This window comes from Saccostrea echinata, unplaced genomic scaffold (genome assembly GCF_033153115.1).
Source record: "Saccostrea echinata isolate AGI-Se365-2 ecotype Australia unplaced genomic scaffold, CSIRO_AGI_Sech_v1 ptg000016l, whole genome shotgun sequence".
Lineage (NCBI taxonomy): Eukaryota > Metazoa > Mollusca > Bivalvia > Ostreida > Ostreidae > Saccostrea > Saccostrea echinata.
This window is the reverse complement of record NW_026889765.1, coordinates 18,311,262-18,333,253: the sequence shown is the minus strand read 5'-3', so window position 1 is coordinate 18,333,253 and position 21,992 is coordinate 18,311,262. Positions and strand designations below refer to the sequence as shown.

At 34.3% G+C, this 21,992-nt stretch overlaps 1 protein-coding gene across 1 annotated transcript in view; it reads right to left on the bottom strand.

The window, feature by feature from the left end:
- The window catches only part of LOC133188533 (uncharacterized), an 80,845-nt gene that overhangs the window by 8,231 nt on the left and 50,622 nt on the right, over nucleotides 1-21,992 (bottom strand). Inside the window, exons 61-69 of the mRNA XM_061324004.1 lie at nucleotides 19,154-19,274; nucleotides 16,981-17,135; nucleotides 4,279-4,392; nucleotides 3,827-3,961; nucleotides 3,384-3,449; nucleotides 2,209-2,274; nucleotides 1,734-1,921; nucleotides 1,513-1,610; nucleotides 29-159 (exon numbers count right to left, since the gene is read on the bottom strand). Of these exons, the coding sequence (XP_061179988.1) occupies nucleotides 29-159; nucleotides 1,513-1,610; nucleotides 1,734-1,921; nucleotides 2,209-2,274; nucleotides 3,384-3,449; nucleotides 3,827-3,961; nucleotides 4,279-4,392; nucleotides 16,981-17,135; nucleotides 19,154-19,274 (1,074 nt within the window). The remainder of the gene's footprint in view (nucleotides 1-28; nucleotides 160-1,512; nucleotides 1,611-1,733; nucleotides 1,922-2,208; nucleotides 2,275-3,383; nucleotides 3,450-3,826; nucleotides 3,962-4,278; nucleotides 4,393-16,980; nucleotides 17,136-19,153; nucleotides 19,275-21,992) is intronic.

Sequence of the window (21,992 nt, the reverse complement as noted above, 5' to 3'; positions counted from 1 at the left end):
GTTTTATCTGTAGCGAGTCTGTACTTACAGTGTGGTTCTGATTGAGCTGGGCTATGAGACCTCTCCAGTTTGCCTCAGTATAATTGACTCTGTAGACTCCGTACTGGTCGGTGTTGGCTATTATCCAATCAGAAGTCTTCACAGAAGCATCATTAAATTCTGAAATAAAATCACAAATTGACACCAAAATAACATGGAAATTTACTTCAAACCAGTTCTGTAATATTCTGAATTTACACAGAATCAGATTTAAGCTTGTATTCTTACATCAGTGTAAAGTAGTTTTCCAATACACATTTCTATATCTATTAAGTCAATTTGCTCTGACATATTGACAAAATTTTTTCTTTGTAAAATGATTTCTTAAAAATCTATTTAGTGGTACTTTTTTTTTGAAATACATGTACAGTCAAGCTTTGTAAGTCCTACAGCCAATGGTCCAGGTGTTTCACATTCCGGTTGAAATTTGTGGGGAACAGAATTTATATTTATATCTTCCAATTACAAAATGAATGTTTCAGCAATCTAGATGAAATTCATTTAATTTACATTTATGTCTATCAATTATAAAAGTAACATTTTAGTAAATCAGGGATCGACATTAACGGTTGTCCGATTGCCTGGGACAAGTAAATTCTCAGTTCGGGCAAGTGAAATTGTCGATGTACTTGTCCGATCGGGCAAGTGAATTTTTCTCATACAAATGTACATATTTATTTAGTTTACATTAATTTATAAATAAAACAATAAATTGAACACTTGATTTCCACCACGCACCTGACTGACAATGTTTTTGCATTCGGAATTCCTTGGTAGCGTTCTAGATTATACCACTCATTTAAAAATCGGGTTCATTATTTTTTCTTTCGCAGTAAATACGCTCTACTGTCTACGTCTAACAAAATTTTGTTAACTTCTTATTAGGAAATTAAATTATTTATTCAAGCATAGGAAATAAGTACAGTGTAACACGATGTATCCTGATCAAGATAAGGATATATGTTTTGTAGCAACTATCTTCCTTAAGCGTTGCTTCACAGTTATCTCTCAAGGCACAATCACAAAAATATCCTACCAAAAATAATTTTTAAAATTATGAATTTTATTAAAAGGAAACGGAGGGTTATTGTTGCATGGCACTGTGCATTAACAATTTAATTTTACCAGCACAGTGGTATTCATTTATGTACAAATGCAGCATGCATCGACATTTTTTCAGGTAGCTCATCTTGCCAAATTGACAGTAGTGTATTTGGTCACATTTTTTTCTTATCATAACGTTTACAGTAATTAATAATTTTCTTTTTAAGGTCTTTCCTAATTTTTGGCAACCAAGTTTTGCATTCGGACAAGTCAAAGTTTGAGATCACTTGCCAGAAGGGCAAGTGAATCTGAAAGTTAATGTCTATCCCTGTAAATAAATTCAGACCTTCATTAATCTGGACGATTTACTGGGGAACAAAAGCATTGGGATTAACAAGGCTTGACTGTTTATCTTTAACTGCTATATACCTCGACTTGTTGTATTGAACCACTTCACATCATTGCTGTTCTTATTAAAGTTCTTCTCTGTCTTTGTAGTGTAGGTTAGTGGCACCCACCATTTATAGCTTAAATTAGCCACAACACTCCATGTAATACATTCACAAATTTATCAATGAAATGAAATGAAAAACAATCCTCTTTGACAATTTCTAAATATTTTCTTTACGGATGAAAAAAAAGTGTCATACTCAAAAGGAGAAATGTATACAAGTGGATCTTTAGCATCAGGGTTTCTTAGGAACCGATTCTGTGTTGCCTTGACAACTCCATCACGTGGAACGGCTACTGAGACAACAGGATAGTTCATTTGTTTTATCCAGGTGTGCATTATTGCTCGAATTGATGTTGGATATTGTAAATTTTTCTGCTGTACAATCTGTAATTTACAGAAAATAATCTCCAAGCTTTAACACAAATAAATGCACAAGTCAACATAAAATATATATCAAAAAAAACAAAGTAAGAAAAACTATTACTGTCTCTCTTAAAAAAGCTAAATAAGGTTTAGATTACTAGAAGATTAAACATATTTAATTTGCCAATTCAAGAAAAAAAAAATTGTATTCACCAACAGTGAGTCATATAGCAGCAGCCATAATCTTTTTTTTTTTTTATATGCAGCTAAATGACCTTGACATTCAATTTGAGTAAAAAAAAACTCACACTGTCCATGGCATCCCAGAGGTCATCATGGAAGGCATTTCCATATTTCCTACTTTCCAAATAAAGCTGAAAGAACAAATCGTCAATTAAAATGAAACAAGTTGAGGTTCATTGCATCCCTCTGTTCATTCGTATAAGATTTTGCCTTCAATGCTAATCATTTTCCAAAAGAAATCAAATTATTTTTTAAATAAAATGCAGACAATTTCAGCATACTTAATAGTACAAAATTTTACAGACATGGCTTTTTAACTTGACAATTTTATAAAAAAAATAATAGTCATTTATGTCAGTAAGAGTTATCTCTCTTGTCAAAGAGTCAAAGAACCTTAAGACCTGTGATTGATCTTCCTGAAAATAACATTTATATAATGATTTTGATTGAAAAATATTTTTAGCTACTTAGTTTAATTTTTCTGAAAATAACAAACTTGGGTTCTATCGCAAGTACTTGAAATGTAAGTGTAACAAAGAAATGAATTTAATATTTGAGAATTCATATAGACATATACTACGATGCTTCACACCAGAATATTTCATGAAGCACATTTGCTTCACAACTGCCCCGCAGGCAGCCAAAATTTCGAATGCCATATTTCGTTTTAAATTTGTTTGCACAAAAGATTTTTTTTTTATAAGTTCAAGAGGGATAACCCTGTCAAAAATCATCAAACCACGATTAAATTCACACTTGACCTGTATTTTCTGTTAAAACACCTGCATATTGTAAATCTTACACAGTACCAATTTTGAGGTACCAGATGCGCATTGAGACAAATTATTATACCTGCATATGCAATTCCAACCTTATACATACATTAAAGTAAGAGAGCGGAAACTGAACATTTCTTATTTTTTCTAAGTTCAAGAGGGATAACTCTGTCAAAAATCATTGGACCATGACCAAATTTAAACTTGATTTGCGTATTCCTATGACGTATCCATATGTCAAATTTGAGTTGACTGGTGCAACTGTTGCCAAGATAATGAACGGAAAGTCAATGATGATGGAATGACAGAATATGCCTCTGGCCCTTTTATGGCGGAGGCATAAAAATATTTGGAAATGTAAATATTGAGTAACAATGTAAGAGTAATGAATGAAAATCTTAATATACAGCCAGTTTTAACTAAAAGCAAGGTCTTAAGAACAAACCCCTCAGCACAGTACTTACATGAAGTCCCTTTCTGAAGTTCTCCTCTCCCAAGAAAAATCTCATCATTCGGATGATGCTTCCACCCTTAAAAAACAAAAAAAAAAAACCTTTGTGAATTTATTTCAAACCAAAGATTCCTGTAAATAAATTTAAGAGAAATACACAAGAAGAAATTTTATATTTCTTTAAAAAATCAAGATGTCTATATCATGGATTGCAAGGAGGTTACTCCATCTAATGAATGTAAAGTTTTGATGGACCACACATTTTTTTTAAATTCTGCATATACATCAAGATAAATAAATAAAAAATTGCTAAATTTGAACCAAGTGGCAAATTATTTTAATTCCCTGTTTCAGTGGTTAAACTGTTAAATATGTTGACTAAAAACAAAGCATATACATTAACCCCCACATGTGTGTTAGTTAATTGGGTGCAAACCTTTCAATAAGATAGCAAACCTTTGAGTAAGATATTGTATCAAACACAGCATTCATTTCATCTACTGTTTTTATTGGCACATAAATTGGATGAGATGTTACAAAGGCATCAATGCTGAATGTAGAATACAGCTCACCAAGAATAAACTGATCCCACTGCAAAAAGAAAGAATGTGAATTACTGTGCTAATTTTATATACAGCTACACTGTATTTCCTCTCAAATAAATATAACATAGACCATTTAATCTGCTTTCAAAAGAAAATATGCTATGTACAACTCAAAAATAGACCATTTAAATATGCAATCACAAGAAAATATGCTATGTACAACTCAAAAAATCCAGAGATTTGGGTTTAAACTAATTTCTTTACCTTTCAATTGTATTTCAGGTGAACCTGTTCAGTTCATATATTGCATCATAGTCATAATCAAATACAAGTCTTAGATTTTTCTTTTCAAAGATAACAAACCATTTTCCAATCTGGGAAGAGATGATCTGCTCCCATGTACTCCACAAATGTCGCGAACCCTTCATTGAGCCAGAGGTCATCCCACCACTTCATAGTAACCAAGTTACCAAACCACTGTAAAACAAAAATAATGGTACTATATCAGGGGCTTGTTTGAAGGAATAGTGATCCATTTACATACTGAATAAGTTTGCTTGAGAATACAGAAAGTATAACCTTGTTTCTTGTCAGCACATACAACTTATCATTAAGTCAAATCCTGACCGACATTTTTCATACTAATTGTTAGGCCAAAATTTATACACTGAACTGTCTATGGATTTCTCTGGGTTTTGTTTCCCGATCATGACAAGGAGCACACGGCAGGTGTGACTGGTCGGCAGGGGATGCTCACTCCTCCATGGCACCTGATCCCACCTCTACATTTTGATGTCCGTGTTTGCTCTGCTCCAAATCTGTATCATTTCATTGGACTTTCGGGATTGAATTCTGTTCGTTATCTTCATATTTCATTCTTGTTAAAGAGATTTTTTGGGAGGTTTTCATGGTGAGACTTATTTACAAGACGGGTGATGTGTGACATAGGTTTTTGATATATATTTACCTGAAGAGCCAGTTCATGAGTGGCTATTTTTACCTGATTAGCGAGTTCATGAGTGGCTATTTTTACCTGATGAGCGAGTTCATGAGTGGCTATATTTATCTGATGAGCGAGTTCATGAGTGATTACAGTAGCTATATTTACCTGATGAGAAAGATCACGAGAGATTACAGTAGCTGTATTTACCTGATGATCCAGTTGTTCATGATAACAGTTGCTATATTTACCTGATGAGCCAGTTCATGAGTGATTACAGTAGCTATATTTACCTGATGAGCCAGTTCATGAATGAGAGATTACAGTTGCTGTATTTACCTGATGAGCCAGTTCATTAGTGATTACAGTAGCTATATTTACCTGATGAGCCAGTTGTTCTTGACTACAGTTGCTATATTTACCTGATGAGCCAGTTTATGAGTGATTACAGTAGCAATATTTACCTGATGAGCCAGTTCATGAGTGATTACAGTAGCAATATCTACCTGATGAGCCAGCTCATGAGTGATTAGAGTACCGTATATACTCACCTATAAGTCGTTTTTTGGGAGTTAAGTTTTAGTCCAATACTCTATGTCCGACTTACAGGCGAGTCATAAAAAAATGGCATTATTTTGAATGGCAACATGTAGTATTTTATAAACGTGTCTGACAATTATCGTTGAGTAAAGTCTGGATATATTAATATCATTTTTGTATTCTAAGATTATACATGAAATACAAGTATTTACATATTTCAATGATTTTTTTTTATCTTCAGTGTACATTACTTATTTTTTTTAATGATTTTAAATTAAATATTGGCGTTATTTCTAAAAAAACAAGATGTGTTTGTGAAACACTGATACCCCAGTATGGCAACTTATAGCAAAGGTTAAACTTTCTCAAATGCAAATCAAATATGTTAGTACCTAAAGTAAGGTCTCGAGGAATAAACCTGTAATATAAGAAAGCTCTAGAAGCAACCATTGAATAGATCAAATGGTCAAAATTAATGGTGCCCAAGGAAAGGCCTTCTCCCAGGAAATACACAGGTGAAGTATGAAAGCCGAAGCACCAATCATTCAAACGTTATGGCCAAGGTTATAGTTTTCCAAAGTAGGTCAAACTCCAAGGTCAAAGGGTCAAAGTTGTTGGTATTCAAAGGAAGGTCTTGTCACAAGGATTACAAATGTGAAGTATGAAAGCCCTAGCACCAATCATTCAAAAGTTATGGCCAAGGTTCAAGTTTTCCAAAAGTAAGTCAAACTCCAAGGTCAAAGGGTCAATTGAAAGTTGTTGGAATCCAAAGGAAGGTCTTGTCACAAGTATTACACATGTGAAGTATGAAAGCCCTAGCACCAATTGTTCAAAAGTAATGGCCAAGGTTAAAGTTTTCCAAAAGTAGGTCAAACTCCAAGGACAAGGTCAAAGTTGTTGGTAACCAAAAGATGGTCTTCTCCCAAGAAATACACAGGGGAAGTATGAAAGCCATAGCACCAATCGTTCAAACATTATGGCCAAGGTTAATGTTCTCCAAAAGTAGGTCAAACTCCAAGGTCAAGGTCAAAGGGTCAAAGTTGTTGGTACTCAAAGGAAGGTCTAGGCAGAGGGATTACACATGTGAAGTATGAAAGCCCTAGAACCATCCGTTCAAAAGTTATGGCCAAGGTCAAAGTATTCAAAAGTAGGTCAAACTATAAGAACAAGGTCAAAGGGTCAAAGTTGTTGGTATCCAAAGGAAAGTTTTGTCACAAGGATTACGCATGTGAAATAGAAAGCCCTAGCACCAACTGTTCAAACGTTATGGCCAAGGTTCAAGTTTTCCAAAAGTAGGTCAAACTCCAAGGTCAAGGTCAAAGGGTCAAAGTCGTTGGTATCCAAAGAAAGATCTTGTCACAAGGATTACACATGTGAAGTATGAAAGCCCTAGCACAAACCGTTCAAAAGTAATGGCCAAGGTTAAAGTTTTTCAGAAGTAGGTCAAACTCCAAGGTCAAAAGGTCGAAGTTGTTGGTATTCTAAGGAAGGTCTTGTCACAAGGATTACACATGTGAAGTATGAAAGCCCTAGCACCAATTGTTCAAAAGTTATGGCTAGGGGTGCAACGATACACTCACCTCATGATACGTATCATGGTATTCAGTCCACGATATGATACGTATCACGGTACATGACAAGGTTAAAAAAGTCCTTCAAGTTTGTATCATATTTTTTTAAAAACTTGACAGGGTTATATAAAATGTTCATATTTTTTAATAATAATTAAAATAAAATTTTGTTAACTTGAATTGGATTGTTAGGTAGTCAAAGATCTTTGAGTTTTGACAATTTTCTAAACCAATGATGAACATTTACAGGAAACTACGGGGACCTTTCCTAATAATCTTCCTTTTAAATTGGAATGAAAAAGGAAGACATTCATTCTTTTATTCATTTTATTTACGTAGAAAACCACTTGTCATATTTCTCGTGTTAACACGTTTTAGTCAACAAGACAGTGAATTTTCATCGAAATACACACGTGATGAAATATCATGTATTACCAAAGAATATGTTTAGATCTAAAAGATTTTATTTGTCTTAACATCTATAACTTACAATCACAGTAAGTCCTTCTCCGTGTTAAAACTTAGGTCTGTAAGATGCTGGAGATGAGTTTAACTGCAGTCCGTTAATGCGTTATCGGTGTCCTCAAGTTTTGCGCGGAAGCCATTTTGAAATTGTAAAAAAGGAAACAAAACGGACGATTCAGATAATTCTGGACCGATTGAACTGAACAGCGATATCAGTTTCGTGTATCGTGAATTGAACCGTGGAAAAATATACCGTGATATACCGTCAAACGGTTTATCGTTGCACCCTTAGTTATGGCCAACGTTAAAGGACTTATCGCATGTTTCTAAATTATTTGAAGTTAAAAGCGTAAAACGTTCCTTATGACCACAGTTTATAAAGTTTGTGTTTTTACTGCGGATAAACCGCGGTAATTAACCAATTATTGACTCAAATGAAAACCTCTGAATTAAAAATCTAAGTTAATTAGATAGCGATCACGTGACCCTGTGACGTCAAAGGCAACAATGGCTGACCAGCTCCTCACGTAATCTTACTAAAACATACGCGATACAACCATAATTTTCTGCGTTATGGACGACCAAATCACTGATTTTATCGATATGAATTTTAATATCCAACCTTATATATTAGAATTGTCAGCAAGAAATAATCTGAAAAATCAGTTAACATTGGAAAAATAGCAGCGACGATAGCGAGGGAGACGCGGCGAAGACGAAGAAACTCGCCATCACAATACAATTTGATTTGTCATTTCATCACATGTATTAACTCATTTGATTCACAAATTTAATATTACATAACTTTGTTATTCTTCGTTTTTAACATAACATTGATTTATGCAAATATGCTTTCATATGTTTTGTAAAGGATGGCGGTTTTGAAAAATAATTTTCCGATCACGAAACATTGCCGTAATCAGACCTACAGATTCTAAATATTTGGAATAAAAAACGAAAATATCTAAAAAATTTTATACCTTAGAACTAATTAATGTTTCTAAAGTAATTGGAAATCACGCTAGGAATTAATTTTTTCAACATTTTTCATAATACCGCATATTTGAGCTCGTCTCACAATATGCGTCGTTATCAAAGCTCTACCCTATTATTAATGTCATCATTCGCCTCTTATTTTGCGAGAAACTGATGATTGAGTAAAGTCGGAATTTTGTTATCCACCCATACAGTGTCGGTACTTAGTCACTATGTTTCCGGGTTATCTCCCCTTTTCTATGCATCAATGAAAGTGAAAGGTGGGTGATGAAAGTATCTGATTTAATTTTTGTATTTTGAAATAGTCTATCACAATTTATGTTTTTTAAAGTTAATTTTCAGTCAAAATAAGTAGAATTAATTATTTTATTGACATTTATATCGCTCGATGGCGAATATATGATTGGATGGAAACAGATTGATTTGCCACCCCATTCTTCCATTGTACTGGCACATGGTACAAGGGATAACAATGGCAATAACCAATTTCATCAACAGATTTTGAATAAAGAAAATGTTACATGTATTTAGTTGAATAATCGTAAAAAGAGAGCCAGCGTGAAAATGATGATTATTAAACTTCAAATTTATTCTGTACCCTTCTTCAAGGTCAAAAACGTATCTGGATATTTAGATACTTATGTCCCTTGGCCACAATATTTAGAGGAATAACCATATTATTCTCACAGTGGCTTCTGTAACATACATTTGTTATATATATTTATTAGTTTAATACTTGAAAACATTTAGTGACAAAATGAAAGAAAAAGTGAGCAAGCTCACATACCCCACGCTTCCCCAAAACTCGACAATGCAACACGTAATGAATGGCACAGTGCATTTTAAATACACAGTATAATTCAAAAAAAGGGCATTGCTTGCAAAAAATCATCACATCAAAACTTCTTGCATATAAGGACATTCAAATCTTTGTATGTTACAAATTTAACTGGGCTGAAGTTTCTAGATAAATAATGGAATCAAAATTTCTTGGTAATATACAAATCTATACATTATTCTGAAATACCTACAAAGTTTCAGGAAATTCAGTGCCGGAATTATGCTGACAAACTGTTATTTAAATTCCTCAGTGATTTCGATTTGTTAATGAGTGTAAGTCCATGTCCAACACATGACAGTTTACACATTTAAATAATTGATGGAAACAAAATTATGATGTAGTCATATGAATCTGTTTATATACTGTACTTATGAAATTATTTAAGGCAAAGCACACCAATTTGAAGGGGGGGGGGGGGGGGGGGGGGGAGAGAACTATCGAAGATGTGTGTGTGTGAGTGTGTGTTTGTGTTAAACATTAATATTTTGATCTCAAAATCAATAGGGGTCTTTTAAGGTCATAAAATATTTCACATAGAATTTCATTATAAAAAGCTGATTCCAGTGGAGTTTCTTATTACCTAGCTGGAAAGTTTCTTCAATAAAAGGCAAAACTCTTAAGGCAAAAAATAATGGAATCGAAATTTCCTGGTAATATGCACATCTACACACTGTGTACTAAATATCTGCAAAGTTTGTCCAAATTCTGTGCAGCGGTTTAAGAGGAGTTGTGCTGACAAACTGTTCATCTCTATATTCAAGATATGGCCAAAAAACCTAAGTTGAAAAGTGCCGAAATTCCCAGAAAAAATAATGGAATCAGAATTTCCTGGTAATATGCACATCTACACACTGTGTACTAAATATCTGCAGAGATTGACCAAATTCTGTGCAGCGGTTTAAGAGGAGTTGCGCAGACAAACTGTTCATCTTTATATTAAAGATATGGCCAAAAATCTAAGTTGAAAAGTGCCGAAATTCCCAGAAAATATAAAGGAATCGGAATTTCCTGGTAATATGCACATCTATACATTGTGTGCTAAATATCTGCAAAGTTTGACCAAATTCTATGCAGCGGTTTAAGAGGAGTTGTGCTGACAAACTGTTCACCTCTATATTCAAGATATGGCCAAAAACCTAAGTTGAAAAGTGCCGAAATTCCCAGAAAAATACGGAATCAGAATTTCCTGGTAATATGCACATCTACACATTGTGTCCTAAATATCTGCAAAGTTTGACCAAATTCTGTGCAGCGGTTTAAGAGGAGTTGTGCTGACAAACTGTTCATCTTTATATTGAAGATATGGCCAAAAATCTAAGTTGAAAAGTACCGAAATTCCAAGAAAATATAAAGGAATCGGAATTTCCTGGTAATATGCACATCTACACATTGTGTGCTAAATATCTGCAAAGTTTGACCAAATTCTGTGCATTGGTTTATGAGGAGTTGCGCTGACAAACTGTTCATCTCCATATTCAAGATATGGCCAAAAATCTAAGTTGAAAAGTGCCGAAATTCCGAGAAAAAATAAAGGAATCGGAATTTCCTGGTAATATGCACATCTACACATTGTGTCCTAAATATCTGCAAAGTTTGACGAAATTCTGTGCAGCGGTTTATGAGGAGTTGCGCTGACAAAAAAACAGGACTGACAGACTGACTGACTGACACACTGACTGACTGACTGACTGACTGACTGACGGACGGGTCAAAAACATTATACCTCACGCAACTTGTTGCGTGGGGTATAAAAAGAAGGTTATTGTACAAGGATAGTGCTACCCTGCACCTTTAAAGCAGTAAGTAAATAAATACAGATTGAAAATTAATTAGAATACAGAAAATCTATTGCAGCACATCCAATTGTTATATAGCGGAATTCACAAAGGGAAGTACTGTATTTATTTTTAAGTATATATATAAATAATATATTAGTTTATTTCCAATCAAGCCCCCCCCCCCTCCCCTCCCGAGAGGCATGAAAAAGATACATTTGTATACAAATGAAGTAATTAATTGTGATATAAAATCATGTAAAGTAAAATACATGCAGAGCAAGTTGTTTTGCTTTACAATGTTGTATTACAATAATGCATTATAATATGTATAAATTATGAATAAAACATGAAGTAGATGTGTATTTAATTGTACAACATATTTACTTTTGTCACAGGTAGTGGCAAAACTCTAGGTAGGTTAAAATGAATGCATGAATGATGACTTAATATATTTGAGACATAAATATCAGTTGGATGGAAGCATTACAATGAGCAATTCAGGCTATTTAAAATGGAGGCATGAGCACCCTAAGTCGAATTGTACATTGTCCAAATCCACGATACAGTCAAATTTGAGCCAGCAGCATCCTCACCTATCAGGATATCACTTCTCTTATAGGGCTTGGCAAGGAGGACAATTTCGGCCTCCACCAGACCGATAATAGAAGGGCATTGCAATTTAAAAACACAGTTGTTCACCGGTTAGGGTAGATAGGATTCCCCATATTTTTAATAATTACCGGTAACTAAAATTCTATCAAGGCTAGCTACTGTTTTGCTTGTCCGGATATCAAATGGGGTTCAGATTAATTAAGATGGGGTCAAAGACACGTTTCAGATATATATTCTGTGTCTGCTCATTGGTTCAGTTTTAAGATTATAAAGGAAATCAAGGAGGTTTGGGCTATTGGGTCATTTTCAAAACTGTGTCCACCTTGCATAATCATGAACTTCTCTAATAGAGCCTGTACTTTAATTGAGTGAAGGTGTAATGATAACATGTTTATTGTCCTCTCTCTCCTGCCCTCTAAGGCCCCTTGGGTATGATACATAACTTTATAGAGTTGTGTTAAATAAAAGTTTTGTACCTTCTCAAGTTAACCTCAAAAACTCAAATAAACTAACATTATTATCACATTATATAGAATATTTCTCATTTAGGCTTGGGAAAGTGTTTGATTTTACATGTAGGAACTAATTTCATCATAGGAGTTTTCTTTCAATGTAATAAAAGCTTCTGGTCTTGTTTGATATTTTTAGACACACAAGGGCCTTTTAGATTCAAATATAAATAAATTCTACAAATAGTGTAAGTAAATAAAAAAAAAAAAATAAATAAATAAATAAATAGGTAAAATGAAATGCAGATAATTTTAGCAGAGCTTCAGGATAAAATTGTCACAAAAAATATTTTAACTTGACAAGTTTATTGAAAATATGCACAGTTAATCCATTGAGTTATCTGTCTTATCAGAGGGTTGGTTAACCTTAAAATATGATTATGCAACTTAAATTTCCTGACCTTTTACAATTTTACTCGAGTAACTTAGTTTTGACAAATGAATAAATTATAGGGTTCCTAAATTGTTACAGTCAATGCTGGCATATTGAGACAGGGCTCTGGATGTGAATCTTTTGTTTTTTTTGGTTGGGAAGGAACATTGATCAATGGTCAAGCAGTTAGGGGGAAAAAGGCTATAATAAAACATTATGTAAATTTTTGGTCATTGATGGTTTCTGTTGTGTCTCTAAGTGGGAAAATAAAAATAAAAAGAATTGTAATTTAACTCAGGTAAAAATTGCTTTAGTTCAAATTTTAATTCACGGTTCTTAAACTCACAAAAGGTGATATATGTATGTTTGGGAAACTGGTTTTATTCATCATGAAATATAAAACATAAAAAACTGAGCATAAGGCAAGATTTACTATTAATCTGCTATGCAAGCAGATGCAAATCTTGGGGTTGAAAGGGGGGGGGGGGGGGTAGACATATACTGTTCTACAGACCTGAATTGAATAGAATCTGATCCATTTCCTGCAATGTTTTATATGTAGTTTTCAGAAATGAGGCAACAGGTTTGTTAAAGACAGCAATTCTACAAAAACTGCTGACACATATCATGCATATATTTAATGGGCATTTCTCCATTGAAAAATGTCAGTTCAAACCCAATTGCCAATTACATATATGTCATTGGTGTACACCCCCCCCCCTCCCCCCCAACTAAGCAGGTAGCATACATGTACTTTTATAATTATGTTTATATATTAATTTCAAAGGTTATTCAGATGCATCTTCAATGCATATATAGTTTACATCCATGTATCAGCTGGTGGGTACAACTGCAAATCTGAGGGAGTTAAAGATTCATTTTAGCAAAACTTCCCCAGCATTTTAGGGTATTAAATAAAGGATAGGTTGCCATTGCCTTAGCTCATACTTGGACAATTAATTTGTATGCTGGCCTTCATATAATTATGCATATTTACAACTTTAAAACAGATTAAGTCCATACCCCCCCCCCCCCAACCTAGTCTTAACCATATTTTTGCCTTGGGGTGAGGGATGGGGGTAACCCATTCTGAATTAATGTTACAGTTTCAGTATTCCTGAAGTAAGAAGTTTAAGGTGACAAGTTGCAGTTTCTGAGAGAGCATCAGCTGGGCAAGGGTCTGGAATATAGAATTTAGTCCTATAGGTACTTCATGTCTGGAGCAGTACATATACATTTACAAATACTTTGGAAACATTTCATAGTCCTCCATTGTGTCTCTTGGGTTGGAAGGTAATTAGTATATGCTTTAATCAATTTTAAATAGAGAGGCTTTAGCAGAGCTTGTTTTCAGAAATAAGTTTAATGACCTCATTCCTTTAGAACTTTAGCTACTGTTGAGCAAAAATGGTTTTCCAGATTAGGTAATAAAGATAGCAGGGAATAGGTATCCCTTAATCTGTTCTGCAATTTACAAAGTGGGAATGTGATAACACTTATAACATTTTGTGACTGCAACATTGTCAACAATGCAGGAACTGCAGCCATATGCAGATGGGAAAAAGGGGAGGGGGGGGGTGGGGGGGGGTTAAAGAGGATTTGTGCTTGTTTATTTCTTGTTTGCAATCTCAGCTGGAAAGTAGTTTAGAACTTTCCAAATTACTTTAATTAAAAAAAAAAAATAAATAAATAATGAATAAATTAAATAAGTGAATAAGTGAATAAACAAATAAATAAAAATACAAGAATAGGGTAAGTGGGGATTAGAGATTGATATTATTTACATATTTTCTTACACCAGGCTAGTTTAGTTCTTATTCATGCCTCAGTAAAAATAACCTGTTGTTACTAAAAATATCAGGGTAATAAAAAGACCCAAAGCAGAATAAACAAAAACTTGTACTAGATTCCAGGGCGGGGGTGGGGTGTTTTCAGGCACACTTAATTTGTAGGGAAACTAGATCATTTATCTTAATACAGCAGGGATGGCTGATAAAGAATTGATTTAATCTTGTATTGATGATACATTGAGTAGTGGAGACAATGAGAAAGTGGTATTCACAGTGGGTGGGGTGCTGAGGGTTTTGAGTAGGCTAGGGGTCCACGGTGGGTGGTTAAATTGAAGCTGCCTACCCCCACCAGGTGGCGGTGGGCACCTGCGGTGCCCATGTGGCGAAATCGTCACCTTCAATTTAACCATTGAACTATTTATATTCTTGACTTGTTGTGGTTGATGTTGATATATGTGATGGTTGATGTTGATATATGTGATGTTGACTTTGAAAATTATATCTCATATTGAGTAAATCTAAAGCAAAATTATGTAATATAATTGATATAATTAATTATAATTAATATAATTAAAGATAATTTGTGTTGAAATGTGTCCGTAGCACGATTGAGGTCAACCCAGCGTGCTACTTTTCCCGTCAGGGAGGGCACAACTTAATTGTTGATGTTGGGGGATGTGCCAGTTTGCCGGCTGCCCCACTGTTGTGTAGACCACTGTGGACAATACCTGCCAACTCGAATAAAACATATAAAATAAATAAGGCATTTGTTTTAAATATATTAAGGTCTTTGATAATACCGCATATTTGAGCTCGTCTCACAATATGCATCGTTATCAAAGCTCTACCCTATTATTAATGTCATCATTCGCCTCTTATTTTGCGAGAAACTGATGATTGAGTAAAGTCGGAATTTTGTTATCCACCCATACAGTGTCGGTACTTAGTCACTATGTTTCCGGGTTATCTCCCCTTTTCTATGCATCAATGAAAGTGAAAGGTGGGTGATGAAAGTTATCTGATTTAATTTTTGTATTTTGAAATACCCTCCCACCTCAACCCTTGAGCTAGGTGTTTAAGTATACCCTTTCTCCTTTCGTACATCTACATAGTTTTACATGATTGGGCTATACCTATATTTATTGACAGTTATGGAAATGTTATTGAGATTCTTTTCTGCTTTGGGTTTTTTGTTTTTGTCTTTTTAGAAATTAGCGGTGCCGTTGAAGGAGACCAACGATGTTGATCAGGATTGCCTGTTATTTCCGTTTAGGACCTTTTGAATGATTTTGGGCCAAATACAGTATCCTTCCGAGGAGTTCGGGGAAAAACCATACTTCACAGTGGTCAGATTGGCGAAATCGTCACCTTCAATTTAACCATTGAACTATTTATATTCTTGACTTGTTGTGGTTGATGTTGATATATGTGATGGTTGATGTTGATATATGTGATGTTGACTTTGAAAATTATATCTCATATTGAGTAAATCTAAAGCAAAATTATGTAATATAATTGATATAATTAATTATAATTAATATAATTAAAGATAATTTGTGTTGAAATGTGTCCGTAGCACGATTGAGGTCAACCCAGCGTGCTACTTTTCCCGTCAGGGAGGGCACAACTTAATTGTTGATGTTGGGGGATGTGCCAGTTTGCCGGCTGCCCCACTGTTGTGTAGACCACTGTGGACAATACCTGCCAACTCGAATAAAACATATAAAATAAATAAGGCATTTGTTTTAAATATATTAAGGTCTTTGATAATTAAGCTGCATTTGTCGTTGATAACTTCGTAAATAGTGTGCAACTTCTCATCTCTCTATCACTGAATTGTCGCCTATGACGTCAGAGCAGTATTTCGCCAAAATCCGACTGAAATATGCATATTGCCGTATTTGAATTTCAGCTCTCAATATCTCTTAAAATATGCGTTCAACAACGTTTATTGTATTCAGAATTTTAATAAACAAGGTTGTAGATAATATTTTTCATAAAATTAAGATTTTTGAAAAAATCATGCGAGAAGTCCTTTAAAGGATAAAATTTTGCAAAACTGGGTCAAACTCCCAAGGTCAAGGTCAAAAGGTCAAATCTGATGGTACCTAAGAAAAGGTCTTGTCACAAGCAATACACATGTGAAATATGAAAGTCATAGCTCTTACCAATCAAAAGTTATGAGCAAGGTTAATGTTTTTCCGGACAAACATACAGCTAGACAGACAGACAGACGGACAGGGCAAAAACTATATCCCCCCAAATCTTCGATTTTGGGGGCACAATTACTTAAACTAGGTTAAAACATCATTAAAACATTGATTTGAAATTGTCAGGCGGTTCTTGCAAAAAGTTGTACCGACTTATATTCAGGTCAATGGCAAATCCTTCCAAAATAACCTCAAATATTACAACCTACTTATAGGCGAGTATATACAGTAGCTATTTTTACCTGATGAGCGAGTTCATGAGTGGCTATTTTTACCTGATGAGCGAGTTCACAAGTGGCTATTTTTACCTGATGAGCGAGTTCATGAGTGACTATATTTACCTGATGAGCCAGTTCATGTGTGGCTATATTTACCTAATGAGCGAGTTCACGAGTGGCTATTTTTACCTGATGAGCCAGTTCATGAGTGGTTTTTTTTACCTGATGAGCGAGTTCATGAGTGATTACAGTGGTTACTCTCTGTCTATTTCCCTCTGAGGACACTCCTGGTTTAAACAACATGGCTGTCTCTCTGTATGTAATTAAGCCCCAGTTCTCCATGGCCCCAGCAGAGAAGTCTGGGATAGCAATCATGTCTAAAACATAAGTTTACTGAAGAAAATCAGCATGACCAGCAAAAAAAACTTTTGCTTGAGCTTTTTCAACAATTAATGATTATGGTAAAGTCGCGTGTATTTTCATTTTATTTAGACCATTGAATTTATTACCTAGTAAAACCAATAAAAAAGTTCACATTTTGAAAGTCTTAAGTTTGTGTTATTGTTCAGTTTTCATGTAGATTTACATCGTAAATTTAAAAATAAAAATTGTTCTTTGTGACAGCTCCGAGCTTCAATGTTTTTCAGTACCGCGATATAATGAAACTCTCCACAGGTAAATAAGAGTTCCTGTTTTAAAAATAGACCACAAATTAAACGAGGCAAGCTTGGGAAATAATTAGTCATGAAAAAATTAGGCCATTGTTAGGTTTATGAATATCATTTGATGAAAAGTTAAAGTAAAAATTTGGAATATCCTTTTTTACGCAAAAAAATAAGTACCGCAATATAATGAGATACCAGTATATAAGCGATGGTAGTTCAAAATGGCGGAATACGCAATGGAAATAAAACAAATCAAAGATCGTTTTTCATCATGATTTTAATTATGAAACAATTATCTTTTTTTCAACAGGTAGGGTATATGTATATGACTACAACAGGTAGGGCTGACGCGTATGACTCTGAAATTAGAGTAATAGTAATAAACTTTGACGTAAGTGGTTACAAAGAGTAGGCCTAATCAATTCAAACGGATCGGGAAAATGGTCCTCGTGACCTGGAAAAAAGGGGATTGTATTCTGTTCCGATGTATTAAGCGCATCCCTAATTTTAAACAATTTTCTGAAGAAAAAAAGTGCGGCCAATACAAGCGACTTTACGGTAACAATCATGGGTACAGGCCACAACTTTTAGTACAAACATGACTAGTGGAACTGAGGAACTTTATATTATTTACTAAATTCTTATACAGAACTTTTGTTTGAAAAAAAAAATGAAAGCTCAATTTAATCATAGGACAAGAATTGACATTTTCCACACAAGTATATTCCATGAAGTTCAAGTTAAAGTTATATATGGCGTATTATTAATAAGTTCAGACTAAATAAAATTAAAAAGATCCTTCTATTTGTTTTACTACTTCAAAAAAAATAGGACTTTCCTGTAAATTACACAATTTAAATCAATCCCGTTTCAAAGATATTAGAAATTTAAAACAATAACCAATTTAATTCCTGACTCCGCATTTAAATATCAGACACATTTTAAACTCAATTTAACTACAGAAACGTGAGGTTACTAGTCTCCTAGTAGTGAAACCGGAGGGGACTATAGGTTTCCCCTGATTCTGTCCGTCTGTCTGTCTGTCTGTTTGTCCCTCTGTCTGTCTGTCAGTCTGTCCCACTTGGTTTTCCGCATTTTTTTTCTAAACGCTTGCAGATATTGAGCTGATTTTTGGTATGTGAGTGCATCTTAACGACTTACAGATCAAGTTTGCATTTCGTTCTGCTTCAATGATTTTTGACGGAATAACGACCTTTTCAAGTTTTCAGGGTTTTCCGCATTTTTTCCTAAACGTTTGCAGATATAGAGCTGATTTTTGGCATGTGACTTTACTTTGATGAGTTATAGATCAAGTTCGCATATCGTTCTGCTTCCTTTTTTTTTTTGATGGAATTATGGCATTTTCAATTTTTCACGGGAACCAGATTACACTTGCAGGTAGGGGACTAGTATTGCTAATGCAATACTCTCAGAATGCTTGTTCAAGGTCAAAATCGGTGAAAATTTTAATTTGAACTTAAGTAACAAATATCATGTTAATCTACGCTCTATCTGGTATTTGTCTTTTTTGGCTGAATTACGCCATATATAGCTTTAAGTATTATGTAACAAAGCATATCCCTCACGGGAATATTTGATTCACATTTTTTTTTTTACTTTAGAAAGTTAATGTACTTTGTAAAGAACAACTGACCCTTTATGCTTTAAAAAAAAATAGAAAAGAAAAAAAAACATAATAACTCTTGATAAAAGAAACCTCAAAGAAATACCTTGTTTTTTCAGTGGGAAGGGGATGTCGAAGTACTCTTCATAATAAGTGATGGTTTTGTTTCCAACTTCCAGACCAAACTTGGTATCATTGACGGCCTCGGGCAGAGACCAGGCACTGTACTGTAAGAGCAAATTTAGGAATCACTGTCTAGTTTTCTGGGTATGCCAGGGCATTCACGATAGTTGGAAAAGTGGGAGAATTTGCATAATAGGCTATTAAAGCCCAATTATACAAAATTATCCCTTGTTTCCAGCTGTTGTTCATGTCTCTGCCATACTCTATAGATTAGATACTGATTCCTTATATTTACATTTATATGTAAAATAGAAATGTAAATACAAATGAAAAATCTGTCTAATAGAATTGAAATACATGAGGCATTCTATGTTTGTTTCCATTGTCTCCACCCTCTGACATTAGACAAAATGACAGCCGGGGAAATTGACAAGCATATTAGGCACTTGACCTTTCACTTGGCAACATAGTATAATTTATCTGAAATGGATACCACCAGTTTCATAAAAATTGGTCGGATTAGACAGAACATGGAGTGCAGGAAAAATGCAGAAAAATATTTGAAATTCCGCTGTTTTATCTAAAAGTACAATCATACATTAATTGGTAAAATATAAATGATCAAATCTTTCAATATTCTCTCTGTAGTCTCATTGTGACGTCACTTGAGTATGAGTTTCTCTGTGCATATTTCTACATGTGAGTATACATGAAAATGGCTTTCTAATCAATTCCATGGTGGGTTAAGTAGGAAAAAAGCCGTCCAATATGAATAAAAACTGTAATATTACAATTTTTCATAACAAAGTGTAAGTAAGTGTTATCCCCCCCCCCCCCCCTTGTAAAAATAAATCTAATGTTTGATTAAATCTGCATCTAACTCACAGCAGGGACAATACTATCACTTACTATGTGAATAAGAAGTAGATACCTCAGGAGTATCATCTTATCTAAACCTTTAGATTGGCTTTATACAAGATTATCAGCTGGATAATCATTAGTTCATGAGATACACTATGAAAGAACCATGATGGTCGGAGCAAAACTAGGAAGGATGGAGATATAAGTCTAGTATCAGGTCACTAGGTCAACTTCAAACTACACAGAAAAATTACTGCCAATCCCAAAAAAATTTCTCCTTGGAAGATATTGAGATTCAAGTTGAAGTTTAAACTACCTGAGGATGCTTCCATATCAATATAACAAATGGCTTTGCTGTTCTTGAGCAGAGGATTTTTAAAGATTTCTTACTATACATTCCCTTGTAAAAATTTGATACCCAATTGTGGCACTCCCTACTCCTAGGGGTAATGATTTGAACAAACTTTAATCTACACTACCCAAGGATGCATCCATATCAATATGACTAAACATGGCTTTGCTGTTCTTGAGACAAAGATTTTTCCATTTATATTCCTATGTAAAACTCTGATCCTCCATTTTGACCCAACGCTACCCCCGGGGGTTATGATTTGAACAAACTTGAATCTACAATACCTGAGAATGCTTCCATATCAATATGACTAAACATGGCTTTGCTGTTCTTGAGAAGAAGATTTTTAAAGTTTTTTTCCTATATATTCCTTTGTAAAACTTAGATTCCCCCCTTTTGGCCCCACCCTACAACCAGGGGTCATGATTTGAGCAAATTTTAATCTATACTACCTGAGGATGCTTACATATCAATATGACAATTCCTGGCTTTGCTATGCTTGAGAAGAAGATTTTTGAAGATTTTTTCCTATATATTTATGTATACAACTTTGATCCCCCATTGTGATCCCACCCTTCCCCCAGGGGTCATGATTTGAACAAACTTGAATCTACACTATCTGAGGATGCTTCCATATCAATATGACCAATCATGGCTTTGCTGTTCTTGAGAAGAAGATTTTTAAAGATTTTTTTCTATATATTCCTATGTAAAACTTTGATCCCCCATTGTGGCCCAACCCTACCCCCAGGGGTCATGATTTGAACAAATTTTAATCTACACTATATAACAAAGGTTTCCTATAAGTTTCAACTTTTTGGGGCCAGTGGTTCTTGAGAAGAAGGTTTTTCAAAATATGCCACCAAATTTTCACTATTTCTGAATTATCTCCCCTTGAATGAGGGCGTGGCCCTTCCTTTGAACAAACTTGAATCCCCTCCACCCAAGGATGCTTTGTGGCAAGTTTGGTTGAAATTGGCCCAGTGGTTCTGGAGAAAATGTGAAAAGTTTACAGATGGACGGACAGCTAGACAGACAGACAGACTACAGACAAAATGTGATCAGAAAAGCTCACTTGAGCTTTAAGCTCAGGTGAGCTAAAACTTGTAATATAAAATTTTATATTACAGAAAACTGTAATATTACAGTTTTTCGTAATGGACTGGAATGTTCATGACTCATTACAAGATTTGTATTATAACCTCAACTGCTGGTAGTCCACATCATTTTGTCACTTGAACAGTTTCCAACATTAATACCCTTGCCAATGGATGCCTGATTGCAGAAAATGTTCTTATATTTACATCCACTGAATATTTTCTCCTTTATTTCTAAAGTAAACCATTGCCGTTTATCAGTTCATTAACAACACAAGGCATATCACTTGTACAGATTTCCTGATCAGTGGCTGTTCCATATCAATGAAACATACTACGATGAACATATCAATTATACAATAATTAATCTTTTTAATCCTTCTTTAAATGATTATTTATACAGATATAAATATAAACAATAAAATGTCTCTCTTTGGTTGTTAGTACGTGGGTTATGTATTTTTTCTGCAACAGCTGTGACATTAATTCCCATACTAACAACCAAAGAAAGC